At 38.0% G+C, this 15,271-nt stretch overlaps 1 protein-coding gene across 1 annotated transcript; it reads left to right on the top strand.

The window, feature by feature from the left end:
* Window positions 1-266: 266 nt before the first annotated feature.
* On the top strand, window positions 267-13,416 carry LOC116504516 (transmembrane protease serine 12-like). Its single transcript, XM_032211556.1, has 5 exons — window positions 267-279; window positions 408-609; window positions 9,925-10,190; window positions 12,399-12,541; window positions 13,174-13,416. Exons 1-5 carry the CDS (start codon window positions 267-269, stop codon window positions 13,411-13,413), a joined length of 864 nt encoding a protein of 287 aa, XP_032067447.1. The 3' UTR covers window positions 13,414-13,416.
* The last annotated feature ends 1,855 nt before the right edge of the window (window positions 13,417-15,271 follow it).

Below are 15,271 nucleotides of genomic sequence, written 5' to 3'. Positions count from 1 at the left end.
ACATAGCCCAACTGTCAGAGAGTGACTCTGACATAACCATGGATAGCAACTTGAGAAGAAACTCGCAAGAAGAGTTGGTTTTAGACAAATATAAAGGCCATGCAGGACAAAATCAAAGCAATCCATATTTACACTAGTTATATTAGAGCAGCATTATAAAGCATCATTAAATTATCTTTACTAGACAAAATATTCGAGGGAGGAAGGAAGGAAGGCTGAAAAAAATCCTACATTAATAAATTCTGCATGATCAGTGTTTAGAAATAATGTACAAGAAGAGTATGGACTCTCAAATTATATTCTAATTAGAAATTGCTTCCAGGATCTGTTTTAATGCCAACTGCAGTGTGTTTTATGGACTATTTACAAATATTACATTTAATTAGTATTTGTGTTTTGTTTTCTAGAATGTGGAACAAGGCCTGTTATGGATGAGACAGTATCAATCAATCGGATTGTAGGAGGACGCGATGCTCCACTTGGAGCATGGCCATGGCAAGTTAGTCTTCAAGTTTACAGCTTAGGTGTAGGATACCATCATATTTGTGGTGGAGTAGTAATTACTAACAACTCATTACTGACAGCAGCACACTGCATTAAAAGATGGAAGTATGTATCTTTTAATTTTTAACATTTTTCAATTAATTTTAGATTTTAAAAAGGTGAGGTAAAATTGATTTGAAAATATTTGTATATTTTATGAATATTTCCCCCCCTGAATTGATTTATCAAGCAATAAAAATACTATTAGAAATTTACAGTTTTATATGGGGCAAGATGAAATATTCCACCTAGTAAAGTAAACTAAATTAACAACTTAACAGAATTGATTGTACAGAAAACAATAAAGAACTTGTATAAATAGGCAACCTTTGACTTTATAACTTAGAAAGGTAGCTAATTTTCTCACATTTTATTTAAGGTCATGGAAATATATATTAAAAAATAAATTCCATGCCAATCAAATCAAATTTTTAGGTATACCCCATACCATAGGTCAGTACTATACACAAGATTTATACAAAGCAACACTCAAAACCAAAACCAAATTAAGCTTCACAAGTTAACAGAAAATATCTATTGTATAAAAGTATTGTTAAAATGATCTATACAGTAATTTTATTAAAAAATATATAATTAAAATAAAACAGATGCAAACCAAAAAGTAGAAGATAAAAAAGAAAGAGTAGAAGTTGCAGAAAAAAATTGAAAGACATTAGAAAACAAAGAAAAATAATATTGTGAAGAGAAAGAAATATGTAAAGTGATTTCCCTTCCTCACAATTTTAAACAATGTTTATAACTTAGCATCTTCTTTTAAAATATTATAAATGATCTCTTTTTCCCATATCCAATCTCTTAATTAAATCCTTACAACCTTGTCATTTCAGTTCTAATGTCAGCAAAAGTCCATCAAGAGTTACCAGAAATAACATATCTATTATATGTTCATATGATAAACAACATATCATAAAAACATATATTTTAAGCTTAGCCAAATAAACCATCTTTCTTTTACTTCTCCCTTACTTTTATTTAAGGAGGAAGTCTTAATTTTTAGTTCCTCCAACTAATGTAGAACTTGATTTATTTTATTTTTTTCTTTGTCCCTTCTCATAAAATTATTCAAACTTTCGGTAAGCCTCTTTTGTAAATCCAAAATAAGAAATTATTCCAGTCACTCTTTGTTTTTTTCTAAATATAACTTTTATTTACCGTATATACTCGAGTATAAGCCGACCCGAATATAAGCCGAGGCACCTAATTTTACCCCAAAAAGCTGGAAAAGTTATTGACTCGAGTATAAGCCTAGGGTGGGAAATGCAGCAGCTACTGGTAAATTTCAAAAATAAAAATAGATACCAATAATGTTTTTGAATAAATAAATATTATTTATTTATAAATAAATAACTAGCTCTGTAAGTGGAAAAGAGGGTCAATAAAAACAATATGGTATCAACAATAACTTTAAATGTACAAAAACCTTAGCTCATTCAGCAACCACGCTAAAACATAAGAGTTAAAATCCTTCAAAACTGGATTCCTCCTCATCATCTGTATGTCCAAACAGAGCTTCAGCATTAGCTAGTGTGAGGTTATCAGCATAGACATTGTCATCATCACTGAGTTCGCAGTCATCACCATCAGAGCTGTAGAGCTCATACACACTCCTGTGCACACACTCCCTCTTTCTTTCTCTCTTCCCTCCTCTGGATTCAATGGGATTTTTAGAAAATCCACACTCCTGTGCACACACTTCCTCTTTCTTTCTTTCTCTCTTCCCTCCTCTGGATTCAATGGGATTTTTAGAAAATCCCCACTCCTGTGCACACACTTCTTCTTTCTTTCTTTCTTTCTTCCCTCCTCTGGATTCAATGGGATTTTTAGAAAATCCCCACTCCTGTGCACACACTCCCTCTTTCTTTCTCTCTTCTTTATAGCTAAATTTGATACCATTAAAAATTAAATAGGATTAAAATCTGTGGTTTATAATTTACCAGTTGTGTCCACCCCACTCCTTTCACCAGCGTTAGCCCGCTGCACCAAGGGGGGCACGTAAGAGGAAGGGGAAAATACAAGAGTGCATCTAAGTGGGCAAGTTCACAGCATGCGCGCCCGCACGTCTGAGACAGGGCATAAAAAGGGGAAAAAAGGCTGATTGGACCCAGCTCTGTTTGGGGCGCAGGCGTGGCGCGGCAGCAGTTTTTCAGGCTGCTCCCAGATGGGAAGGGAGGGGGATTGTAAACCCCTTCTACACCCTGGCTCCTCCTCTTCCAGAGTTCAGGCTCTCTTTCTTTCTTTCTTTTTTTCTTTCTTTGAAAGAGAAGCCCAAATTAGCCAAAGGGGGGAAAGCGAGCGAGCAAGGGACCCCAGGAAACTAGACTCGCTTGGCTGGACTACGTACGCTCCTTGGCTTAGTTGCTTTCCGCGCGCCTGTTAATATATTCACGGAAACAAACCGCGGCAGTTTTCCCCAAGGGCAATGCCGAAGAGCAGAGCCCGGAGAGAAACCAAGGAAGTCACGGAGGGCATTTGCCACTTTCTCTAGAAGGTGATACGAGCTTCCCTTTCGAATGGGAAGGGACGGGGGGTTGGCTGGGCTCTTCCCAGCAGGAAAGGGGGTTGTTTGAAACATTGGGACCGGGGGAGGGGTTGGTTTTGTTTTGTTTTGAAAGGAAATCTCAACCTGTTACAATCGTCCTTCCCAAATGAGCCGAGGAGGACAGCGGCGAAAAGTTTTCTCCAACATTTAGGGGAAAGTCGCGAGCAGCATTGCCCTCACAACTGAGGGGAATAACGCCTTTCCACTGGGGATCGTGGCCACCTTTCAGAAACTGAGCGCAGTTTTGCACCCGGTATTCTTGGAAGAGGTCCCGTTGGAGCCAGAGGGGTTTTTATAGGAACTGTAAACAGTAAACGTGACAGCCCCAAGGAAAGGAGAGGCTGAGCCACGGGAACGAAAAGAAAAAGGGAGGGGGAAAAAACCCGCCCTCTTCCCCTTCCAGGTTTTCTTAAAAAGCAGGCAGCGCTCCTTGGCCGCAGGGCTTCACAGGGACCTTTCCCCCTCCCACTGCTTCGCTCGCTCGCTCGCTTTCCCCCCTTTGGCTAATTTGGGCTTCTCTTTCAAAGAAAGAAAGAAAGAGAGCCTGAACTCTGGAAGAAAAGGAGCCAGGGTGTGGAAGGGGTTTACAATCCCCCTCCCTTCCCATCTGGGAGCAGCCTGAAAAAACTGCTGGGAGGTATGCGGTTCCTAGGTCAGCGGCACGTGGGATCAAACTAGGAAGAAACTGGAGGTGGGGGGGAGCAGTTCGAGAGACTATGGAGAATATGGACTTCAGAGGCGGACCAGAAAGAGGTCCCGACAAAGATCCGAGGCTGAATTCGGCAGTGTTTATGGATCAGGGTCAGCCCCACCAGCTGGCGACAGGAGAGCAGAGAGGAGCGGACGGAGCAGAAGCAGCCCCAGGGCTCCGCTGCCGCTCCCCGCATTTTCTGGACGGGGATCCCTTGGAGAGGGGATTCCTTCCTGCGAGACCCCGTCCAGAAAATGCAGCGGAGCCCCGGGGCTGCTTCTGCTGCGTCCGCTGGACTGTGGGGCTTGGAAGGGGGCGGGAAGAGCGGCGGGGCTGGCGGTGGCCGGCTGGTTCGCCTCCTCCTCCTCCAACAGGCAACAGCACTGCCGGATCCAGTTGTAGACTCGAGTATAAGCCGAGGCGGCTTTTTTCAGCCCAAAAAGTGGGCTGAAAAACTCGGCTTATACTCGAGTATATACGGTACAATAAAAAGGGATTGTAAATATCCCTTTCAATTATTAATATATAAGCTAACTTCTTTTGTATATCAAATGTAAAATCTTCTTCTATGTCATTCTCATAGTCTGTTAATTCTATTTTCACATCAGTCTTTATCATGTCTGGTAATACTTGCTTCTCTTCAATAGGATCTTTTTATCTAATTATAGAGGCAGACACTTAAAATTAACTTCTGGGACCATTGATCAAAAATATTTTTAAATATGACCAATTTTGCTTCATTGTAAATCAAAATTGGATTTTTTTCCCTTTAATTGTAATTTTTTAGTTCCCTTTAGTTTCCAATTTTTAAATCTTTTTTTTTAAATCAAAAGATAGGCATTTTTCCATGGAAAGAATTATTTATAATTCTTTAAAATAGCAATAGCAATAGCAGTTAGACTTATATACCACTTCATAGGGCTTTCAGCCCTCTCTAAGCGGTTTACAGAGTCAGCATATCGCCCCCACAGTCTGGGTCCTCATTTCACCCACCTTGGAAGGATGGAAGGCTGAGTCAACCTTGAGCCAGTGAGATTAGAACCGCTGAACTGCAGATAACAGTCAGCTGAAGTGGCCTGCAGTACTGCACCCTAACCACTGCGCCACCTCGGCTCTAAAATTAATTCCCAGAATTTATTTCAAACTTATCTGGCACCTTAGTCCAATTGTATCTTTTTAAAAGCAAAGTTTTAATTAGCCTGTTGCTTATTGAAAAAAAATTAAGTTCTTAAACTTATAGTTAAAACTTCTTTTGTTAACAATTGAAGAAAACTCTCCCAAGTTATCAATATTCCTAACAGCTGAAAAGCTACAAAACAAGATGGTTATTCATTGGTCTCTCAGAGCTTTAAACCCACTAAAGCTGTGATGGCGAACCTATGGAACATGTGCCATAGATGGCACGCGGAGCCATATCAGCAGGCACGCGAGTCAGAAGTCAGTAAATAGACCATTTCTGGCCTCCAGAGGGCTTCCAGTGGGGGTGGGGAAGGCCGTTTTCACCCTCCCAGGCTCCAAAAAAGCCATGCACTGATGTGCAGTGCAGCAGGGAGGGTAGTCACATGTGCATGCGTAGGAGCATGGCAAGGGGGCATTAAATTATGGGTGTGGGCATGCAGGCATGCGCGAAAGCACACACACATGCTTTTGGCACCCAAGGCAAAAAAGGTTTGCCATCACTGCACTAGAGACTGCCATCTTGTGATCATCCTGCAAGGAGCAGCTGACTGGAGAACTTATGGGTGATCTCCTTGTCCAGAGAAGAATTATTATAATAACTTTGTGAGAGGGATTATAATAACTGTGAGAGGGATCTTGAAGTCCTAGTGGACAACCATTTAAATATGAGCCAGCAGTGTGCAACAGCCGCTGCCAAATAAGTCAACACATTTCTAGGCTGCATAAACAGAGGGATAGAATCAAGATCACATGAAGTGTTAATACCACTTTATAATGCCTTGATAAGGCCTTGTAATACTGCATCCAGTTTTGGTGTCCATGATGTAAAAAAGATGTTGTTATTCTGGAAAGAGTGCAGAGAAGACCAAACAAAGATGATTAGAGGACTGGAGGCTAAAGCATCTGAAGAACGGGGCTGAAGAACAATATCTTAGGGGCTGCCACAAAGAAGAAGGAGTCAAACTATTCTCCAAAGCACATGAGAATAGGACAAGAAGCAATGGGTGGAAACTAAATCAAGGAGAGAAGCAATTTAGAACTAAGGAGAAATTTCCTGCCAGAACAATTAATCAGTGGAAAAACTTGCTTCCAGAAGTTGTGAATGTTCCAACAGTGGAAGTTTTTTAGATGTTGAATAACATTTGTCTGAAGTGGTGTAGTGTTTTCTGCCTAAGCAGAGGTTTGACTAGAAGATCTCCATCTCTGTTTATTCTATTCTATTCTATTCTATTCTATTCTATTCTATTCTATTGCAGTCACTTGCTGACTCTATTCCACTGCAATTGTCATCTTCAGTTTGCCATTTTTTCCCCTGGAAGTCCCATAAAATGATCAAATCCTAATAGTTGCCATGTCTTTCATTGGTCCTTCCTATTAAGATTGTCATAATAAAAGAAACCTTGCACTGGAGGTTAGCAATCTAATAACAAAAATGCCACTAAGTGCTCATTAGGCTCTAGATATTAAGAGCCTAGCAATTTTGCTAAGAATAGACATTTATAGGTGTCTAGAATAGACAGTAAAGCAGATAATGAGGCAGATTTTCAATTTGGAATTGACAGCATCTATAAAACCTTGGAAAAGGAAATTTGTCAACCAATATATGATATTAAAAGAGCAAATGGATATTGGAAAGAGAAAATGATTAGGTGTACCTAAAGTTGAGTGTGACCTTTTATAATTACAGGTAATTATAGATCCAAATAATATTCTTACCAATAATATAGAACTAGTTTTGTCATTTTTTTGATATTTTTTTCTTGGGGGGGGGGGGCTTCACAGTGTGGCCTACAGGCTTGAGATTTCCTAAATATTCCCACTGAAATACCATCTAGATCCTAAATTGCTTAGATTTCAAGGTAAGTCAAAGTTAGCTGAGTGCATGTTATCTTTAAAGGAGAAATCAGCCAACCAAAACTATTCCAGAAATTAGTAGTTAAGAGAAAGGAATATTTTTCTGAATCAGGGAATTGGAGTCTTACCAGCAAGTGGTCTAACAGTAGCAATGGAGAAAGCCTGTACCTCCCTCAAATCCTTTTTTGGGCTGATTTCTTTCATTTTTAATTAGTTTTCAGCAAAAAAAGGGGAGGGAGAATGGACTTGCTTAATGACATGATTCACTTAATGACCATATAATTCTCTTAATGACTGCATGACTCACAACCATCATAAAAGTGGTTGTAAAACTGAATTAGTTACATGGTGACCCACTTAATGATCACAATGACTTACGAACAGAATTCTGGGTTCAGTTGTTGTTAAGTGACAACTACCTGAATTGTGAATTGAAAAATAAAATGTAGTTTTCCAATGATTTGGTACACAAAATCTGAGAGCTAATAGCAATATCATTTCTATCTTGTACAATTTAATAAAGGTTGAGGGAATTGTGCAAGAGAATGACCAAATGTGCTAGCATTTTTCCAAACAAACACAACTTGAATTTTCAAGAATGTTAGGACCAAAAGTAGCTAATCAGCAGTGAGCTTGGCTGACCAATCAAAATGCACAGAGGCTAAATCTATGAGCCAATCAATGTTGTCATACTCTCTGACTATAAATAGGGATGAAAAGCATCGAGAAATTTAATTTAGCTTTGGATGTGGGCAAGGATGAAGGCCTTTGCTTTCATCAGTACTGAGCAGTGGCATCACATCTTTGTGCTTCATGAAGAGGATTATTCCAGTACAGAAATAGCCAAGAAAGTGAAATGCCATTGCTCCATGGTGAGCAGAGTGGTTGAAAAATAACAAATAACTGGTTCAGTTGATGACAGGCTTTGCTCTGGAAGACCAAGAAAGTCGACAAAATGGCAAGATTGGGCTCTGCAACGCCTTTCAATGGCTGACAGGAAGCTCACTTCACCTCAGATTACAAGAATTTGGGGTGAAACATGTGATATAAAAGTGTACACAAACACAGTGCATCGCAGACTGCTTGCCAGAGGGCTTAAAGGCTGCAGGGCTTGAAGTAAACCTTTGCTCACAGACGCTCACCACTCTTGTCGATGTGCGTAGGCCAAGAAGTATGCCAAGTGGACCAACAAACAGTGGGCCAAGGTCATCTTCAGTGACGAGAACAATTTCTACTTGACTGGGAATTAGTGCAATAAGTATGTCAGAAGATTTCCAGCTGAAGAATTTAGGCTGTACTGGCTGAATCTCTCTGAAGCATCCATTGCACGTCATAATCTGGGGCTGTATCACTGCTTCTGGTATTGGTCAGATACAAATCATGCAGGGAATCATGAATTCCAAGCAGTATATTGAAGTCCTGGAAAAGACCATGCTTCCTTCAGCTCAGGAACTTGTAGGGAAGGACTTTTACTTCCAGGATGACAACGCTCCTTGTCATCAAGCCAAGTCCGTCCAGCAGTGGATGAAGAAGCATAGTGTTTGACTTCTGGATTGGCTAGCTCAGAGCCCGGATATGAATCCAATTGAGAACTTGTGGGCCAAGATCGGTTACAAAATAAGCAAGAAGCATCCGAAGACCAAGCAGGAGCTGTTTGAATCCATTACTGCAGCCTCGCACCACATTGTCACCAAAGATCACGTGCAAAGGCTTATACAGTCTATGCCAAAGCAATGCTGCCTGGTGATAAGCAATAAGGGCTAGCCAATTTCATATTAGTAACCATGCTTGGTTTCCTAAACTGTCCTTTTCAGAGCCACAAACAATAAAAATGTTAAATAATGAAAACATTAGCATCAGCCTTAGTAATTGCAACATGTATGCCACTGGGTATGCATCAGTTAATCTGTTTTCATAGTCATTGTAAGCATGCAAGAAAATTCACAATCCCCATCCAAACAGCACCAAATTGCAAAAAGCTTATGCTTTTCATTTAAAAACCACCAGTATTTATTTAAATATAACAATATTTGCATAGCACTAGCATAAAATTGTCAGCCCTCAGGCTGCCATCCAGGGGGAACCTGTCCATCACCATGCCCGCTCGGCCATGCTTACACGCCACTAACGCTGCCACGTTGATGTTGCCTCTCTGATGTTGACTGAGTCTGTAGCTGCATGTGGCTGGCTCTTCTACTCGGGTCCAACTGCCTACTCTGATGTAACTCTTCTACTCGGGTCCAACTGCCTACTCTGATGTAACTCTTTTGCTCGGATGCGGCTAACCAGGAAAGAGGCTATGATGACACTGAGTGGGGGTGTGGCTAAGGGTGTGGGTTGGTGATGGTGGGTGGGTGTCATCTGGGTGGAGGATACCTTTCACCCTGGCTTCGCTGATAACGGATAAGAGCCTGTGGCCTAATGGCTAAGAAGTTTGCCTAGGATGTAATATAGCCCAGGTTCAAGTCCCAGTAAGGGTATGGCTAGCTGATGAGAGCTAAATAGCTTGAAATAGATCTATACTAGTCTCCCTTTATTTATTTATCAGCACAAATAAAAAAAATAAGAAAACCACAAATATAAATATATATATATATATAATATATATATATATATATATATATATATATATATATATATATATATATATATATATATATATATATATATATATATGGGTGACAGTGTTAACTTGGTTAGAACTGACTTGGATTTGATTACCTTTGTATCATTGTCATTTAGTGCTGGTTATCACGTAGTTTCTTAGAGATAAAAGTTTTTCACCAAACAAACTGAATCTCTGTTTGTATGCAACGTGAACACCGGAACGTGACAGAAATATAAAATCAATGGCCTATCCAAAAAATGTCAAAAACCGTAAAGCGTGCAGGACTTTTTCACATAACTGTAGTAAAGGCAGGTTTCCTATCGATAATCAAATTTCGGATTCTACATAGGATTCCTGATTCAAATTTTGGTCTGGTAAGAAGCTTAGTAGTTTTGCCAAGAACAGATGTCATGTCAATTCTTAAATAGAACTGGTCATAATTCTATAATAAACATTATCTACAATATATCATTTTTTCCCCTCTCCTAGGAGCCCAGAGTTTTGGAGAGCTGTATTTGGCTTACATCATCTTTATCATCCTCAGTATTACACTAGAGAGAGACAAATCAAAAGAATTATAATCCATTCTCATTTCAACAAGGAAACGTATGAAAATGATATTGCAGTATTCATATTTAAAAATCCTATCAAATTTAATGATTATATCCAGCCTATCTGCTTATTTCCAAGTTCTCTTTTTCTAGGGAATGATACTCTATGTTATATAACAGGATGGGGAACTGCAGATGAGAAAGGTAAATGTTTTAATCTCCCTGTAAATTTAATGTTGAGTACAGTCATAATTTCACTGAACTCGTAAATTCTTCCTATGTTACTTCCATTTATCCCATTAAGTAGAAAAAAGCCTAGGGTGACCTTTATGATACATAGGAAATTGGGGGTGGGGTGGGGGGAATGTGTATTTGTATTAAACAGTTTGTGCTTATATTGCTTTTGTTTCATCAATTACTGAGCATTATATGCAGCTATTTCTTCAGTTTCAACAATTTCAATAAGCATTGGTCCTGTTTTTATAATAAGCAATAAACAATGATTTTTTTAAAAAAATGGAAGTGTGTGTATCTATAGACACGTATGTTTGTATGTACGTGCATATATATGTCTGTCTGTCTGTCTTTGGTTATTCGGGTTTTCTCCCGCGTAAAATTGGAAGTGTCTTGGCGCTGTTTCAACAAAGTCTCATTTGCCATCTTCAGGCTTGTTTTCTCGGCTTCGTGCTTCCAGAAGCAATGTGAGATCTCAGCTGTTTCTTCCTTTTAACTGCCAGTGGGGGTTTGAGCTGATTGGGTGGGAGCTTGGCTGTGTTCTGATTGGGTGGAGGTGTGTTCTGATTGGTTGGGGGTTTGTGCTTCATATAAGGATTGGAGGGGTTTAAAGTGACTAATGGTGCAGTTGCGGTCTGGCTTCTGGTCCTTGGTCGTGCCAAATGGAAGCACGAAGCCGAGCAAACAAGCCTGAAGATGACAAATGAGACTTCGTCGAAACGGCACCAAGACACTTCCAATTTTACGCGGGAGAAAACCCGAATAATCAAAGACCTACATACTAACACCTGCGAAAACCTCAGGAAATATATATATATATATATTTCTCCAGTCTCTCTCTCTCTCTCCCTCTCTCTCTCTCCCCCTCCCTCTCTCTCTCTCTCTCTCTCTATCTATCTATATATATATATTTGTGTGTGTGTGTGTATTTGTGCTGATAAATAAATAAAGGGAGACTAGTATAGATCTATTTCAAGCTATTTAGCTCTCATTAGCTAGCCATACCCTTACTGGGATTCGAACCTGTGCTGTATTGCATCTTAGGTGAACGTCTTAGCCATTAAGCACAAATGGTAGCCATTAAACACAAATATAACAAAGGCAACAGTAAAAATATTGGGTTTCTGTCGTGATGGACTCTTGTGACGAGCCGACTGACAGATGATGGAAGCAGTTAGCTTCCTCCCATAATTGGGGCTTACCAGGGGTTGTGACTCTAAATATGAATATAAATATGAATATGAATATGAATATATATATATATATATATATATATATATATATATATATATATATATATATACACATACACATACATACATACATACATACATACAAAAATTTGCTCTAAGCAAAATATTTTGACTGTGGTATCTTTATGTCTCAAATAAGAACATGAATCAAGAAATAATGTTTATTGGAGAAGGAGAATCAGCTCAAAGCAAGGACAAAGAACAATGAGTTGGTATACAGTACTTGCATCTATATAGATAAAATTGTTTGCCATTGTTATGAGAGAAAAGGACTTGGACAAAATCATGTAAACCTTGTAAGAGAAAAAAAGCTGCATATAGTTTAAGTTCACATAACAGAGAACAAACAACCTTTACTATCACGCGCTTTCAATTAAAATATTCTGCTCCTCACACTTGCTGTTTCATGAACTTTTTCAACTTTTCCATACATGTGCTGACATTGTACCAATCACTCTGAAACTTCTGATCGTGATATTCTAACCTCTGCTTTGTAAATAGTGTTCACATTCTTCCATACTGAGCTAGTAAGAGTAAAGTATTTTGCTTTAAAAATTCAATCATGAAAAATCCATTTAACTCCTTTGCGTAGGATTAGTAAATAAATAGGTTTATTGTTGTGACTTCAGGTCATAATAATGTATATTTGCAGAATACCATATATTTATTTCACATGTAGGATTCTGCTAAATAAAAAAAATTACTAATCTCTATGACACATTGTATAAAAATATATGCCTTCCCTCCCAATACTTGTACTATGTCATTGTGGATAAATCTTTTTAAAAAATTCATTTTTATCTTTGAAAACATTGCTGCTATTCAAAAAGTAAATAGCGTCAGAAGGCAGCCGTTTTGCTTATTGAGTTATATTTTTTTAAGTATAAGTATACTTGTACCATTACTTTTTATTTTTTCATTAAAGGTGAAAAAAAGCACATATTACAAGAAGCACGGGTTGATATTATTCCACAAAGTATCTGTAACAGATATGATTGGTATGGTGGAATTGTAACAACAAATATGTTTTGTGCTGGCTCTGCAAGTGGAGCTGTGGATAGTTGTCAGGTAAAACTGAAATCATTTCATTTTTAATTATTTTGCCATAAAATCCTGATTGGTACCATTTGACTAGTCAAGCAAATAAATTTACAAATCTAGGAAATAAAATTGATACTTTCTGTGAGAAAACAAACATCACAATTTAGTTCAAGTAATATTTTTTACTTTGCTTAGAATATTTCAACCACTTTGTGTCCATACAAAACAATTTTGAAATAAAGGTTGAAAGTGGTTCATTTCAACATTGCATATGTAGTAATCATAAAACTTAGCAGAGGATGAATACTGTTATGTATTTCTAGATGTATATCTTAACTTTTAAAGTAAGCATATTTATACTGGAAATGGAATGCCCAAAATATTAATGAAGATATTTAGTAATGCTAATCATTTAACTAAATCACTGATTTAGCAATCTTGCACAACTTACCCAAAAGTAGCCCCATTTAATTAAATGGGCTGAATGCTAAGTGCACTTTGTAACACTGCTCTCTAAATGACTCACAAGATTGCCTAATTCAAACTTTCCATATATTTAGAAAAAATATTTTAACAATTCATGTCCAAATAGGCCTTCAATATCTTAAAATGTAAATGCATTCTAATTAACATTCAAATTAATTCCTTCATTTTTTTAGGGAGACAGTGGCGGACCGTTGATGTGTTATATCCAAGATGTGGCACAATATTATCTGGTAGGAATAACCAGCTTTGGCCGTGGTTGTGGCCGACCACAAAATCCAGGGATCTATGTACGTCTAGATAATTACAGCAATTGGCTAAAACCTTTTTTACAAAGCAGAACTACTACCATGAACATTCATAGTGTTCTAATATTGTTGATATTAAGATGTATAACATTCCATATTTCTCTGTGAAAAATTGACATTATATCATAAGGGCTTTTAAATATTGCTTCTTCTTATAAACATGTATAAAGCAATTTTTAACAATATGAATATATTATGTTTAACATGCATTTTGTAATATTTCGGTCACCTAGCCTAAATAAATCGAAAATATGTATTTAAATTGTTACTTTAAAAAGGAAACAAAAAGTTTAAATCAATTATATATAGCTGTCAGAGAGGACAAGGCAGAGGAGTCATTGCAAAGATAAGAAGGGGGGAAGCTATGAATTTCATTGTGACTATCAAATGGATTAAAATATAAGAATATTTTACTATACCAATAAGATTGGTCTATCTATTGTGAAAACACTTTTCCCTCCAGGATGGAATTAATAATTTATAAAATAATTTCACATAAATTCAAAAGAAATGCATATGACAAGTGTCTAATGTTCCCATGTATTCACTATCATTATAAAAATAATAAAACGTATCGCAATTGAATACAGATTGTATGCTTGAAATTCCAGTGGACTATTTTACTTTCATTCTCAACTAAGTAACTATCATATAAGGCTGTTATGGCGAGCCTATGGCATGCGTACCACAGGTGGCACATGGAGCCCTCTCTACGGGCACGTGAGCTGTTGCCCCAGCTCAGCTCCACTGCACATGTGTGCGCGCCTCCCGTCAACCAGGATTTTGGAGTCTCTTCTCTGCATGTGCGGGGCATAGGGAGTTGCAGTGCTCCCCCCACCCCTCTGCAGGCCATTTTTGGTCCGGAGGAGGAGGCTGCAGGGAGGCCTGCTAGGCCCAAAATGAGCCACGGGGGGCATTATGGGTATGGGCATTCACACCCACACTGTCACATGTGCATGCTCACTTTCGGCATGGAATGACAAAAATGTTAGCCATCATTGATACGAGGATTTGGCTTAGCTAATTTCATAGTATTTTTTAAAAAACCAAACCACAAATTTTAAATGTCAGAAAAATAAAATTATTGATATCTCTTCTCAACCAATAAATTGTACAGCATGAATTTCTGCCTCCAAGCAGCAATTCATTAGAACTTCACTAGAAAAACTATTAAGTTGAAGTAATAAGATTTTGCACATGACCTATACTGGTAATAAACTATAAGTGGTAAACTATAAGTGGGGATATAATGTTATAATAAAGTAGTTCAAAAATACTGATTCATAGTAGCATGTTAAGCCAAGAAAAAAAACCTTTCCTTTAAAAAAAAACCTTTAAAAACCATAAAGAGCACAGTGATATTACAGTTCCAAAATCAATTTTATGTATTGATGGCAAAAGATCTAAGAAATTGTCCATCCGTCCATTCCTCCATCCGTCTATCTGTCTATTTAGGCATAACAGTTGGGCAGAAGCAAAACTCAGATCAAGTTTTCCTTTACAATTGGATATACCACCGTTGTAATTACAGTTTGTTTTCCTGTATGAAGGGTGTCCCTGCATGGCAGGAAAATTAACCCCAAAATCTTTCTGTGCAGCTACATACAAAAGTTTGATTTATTTTTTTTTAGAACGGAAAAGTTAGGTACAGGCCTGGAAGAAGGAACAAGAACATGCCAAAGGGGTTCTCAAGTACCTTTGGCTCAGGGATTATCAGGGATTTTGTAGGGTGCCAGTTTTAGAACAGCTATCAAAACATGTTTTTTTTTCCCCAAAGCCCTTGGGATGGAAATTTTGTGAGCTGTTTGCTCTTATCTCTAATGGTTATTTTCAACCTTTAAAAAAAAAAGTGGGTATGCAAGGTGCATAGTATTAATTGCAGTGGCATCTAAGCCAAATAAATAAATCTTAATGAGCTCCCCATGGCTTGGGACCAGGTTATCTGAGGGACCATCTCTTCCCGGTC

Source organism: Thamnophis elegans, chromosome 2 (assembly GCF_009769535.1).
Source record: "Thamnophis elegans isolate rThaEle1 chromosome 2, rThaEle1.pri, whole genome shotgun sequence".
In the NCBI taxonomy this organism is placed as follows: domain Eukaryota; kingdom Metazoa; phylum Chordata; class Lepidosauria; order Squamata; family Colubridae; genus Thamnophis; species Thamnophis elegans.
Note: the sequence above shows the minus strand (reverse complement) of the source record. Positions and strands in the feature narration are given on the sequence as shown.

Coding starts and splice junctions, on each gene's coding strand:
- LOC116504516 (XM_032211556.1), top strand. Junction 610..9,924: donor CACTGCATTAAAAGATGGAA/GTATGTATCTTT, acceptor CCCCTCTCCTAG/GAGCCCAGAGTTTTGGAGAG. Junction 12,542..13,173: donor GAGCTGTGGATAGTTGTCAG/GTAAAACTGAAA, acceptor TCATTTTTTTAG/GGAGACAGTGGCGGACCGTT.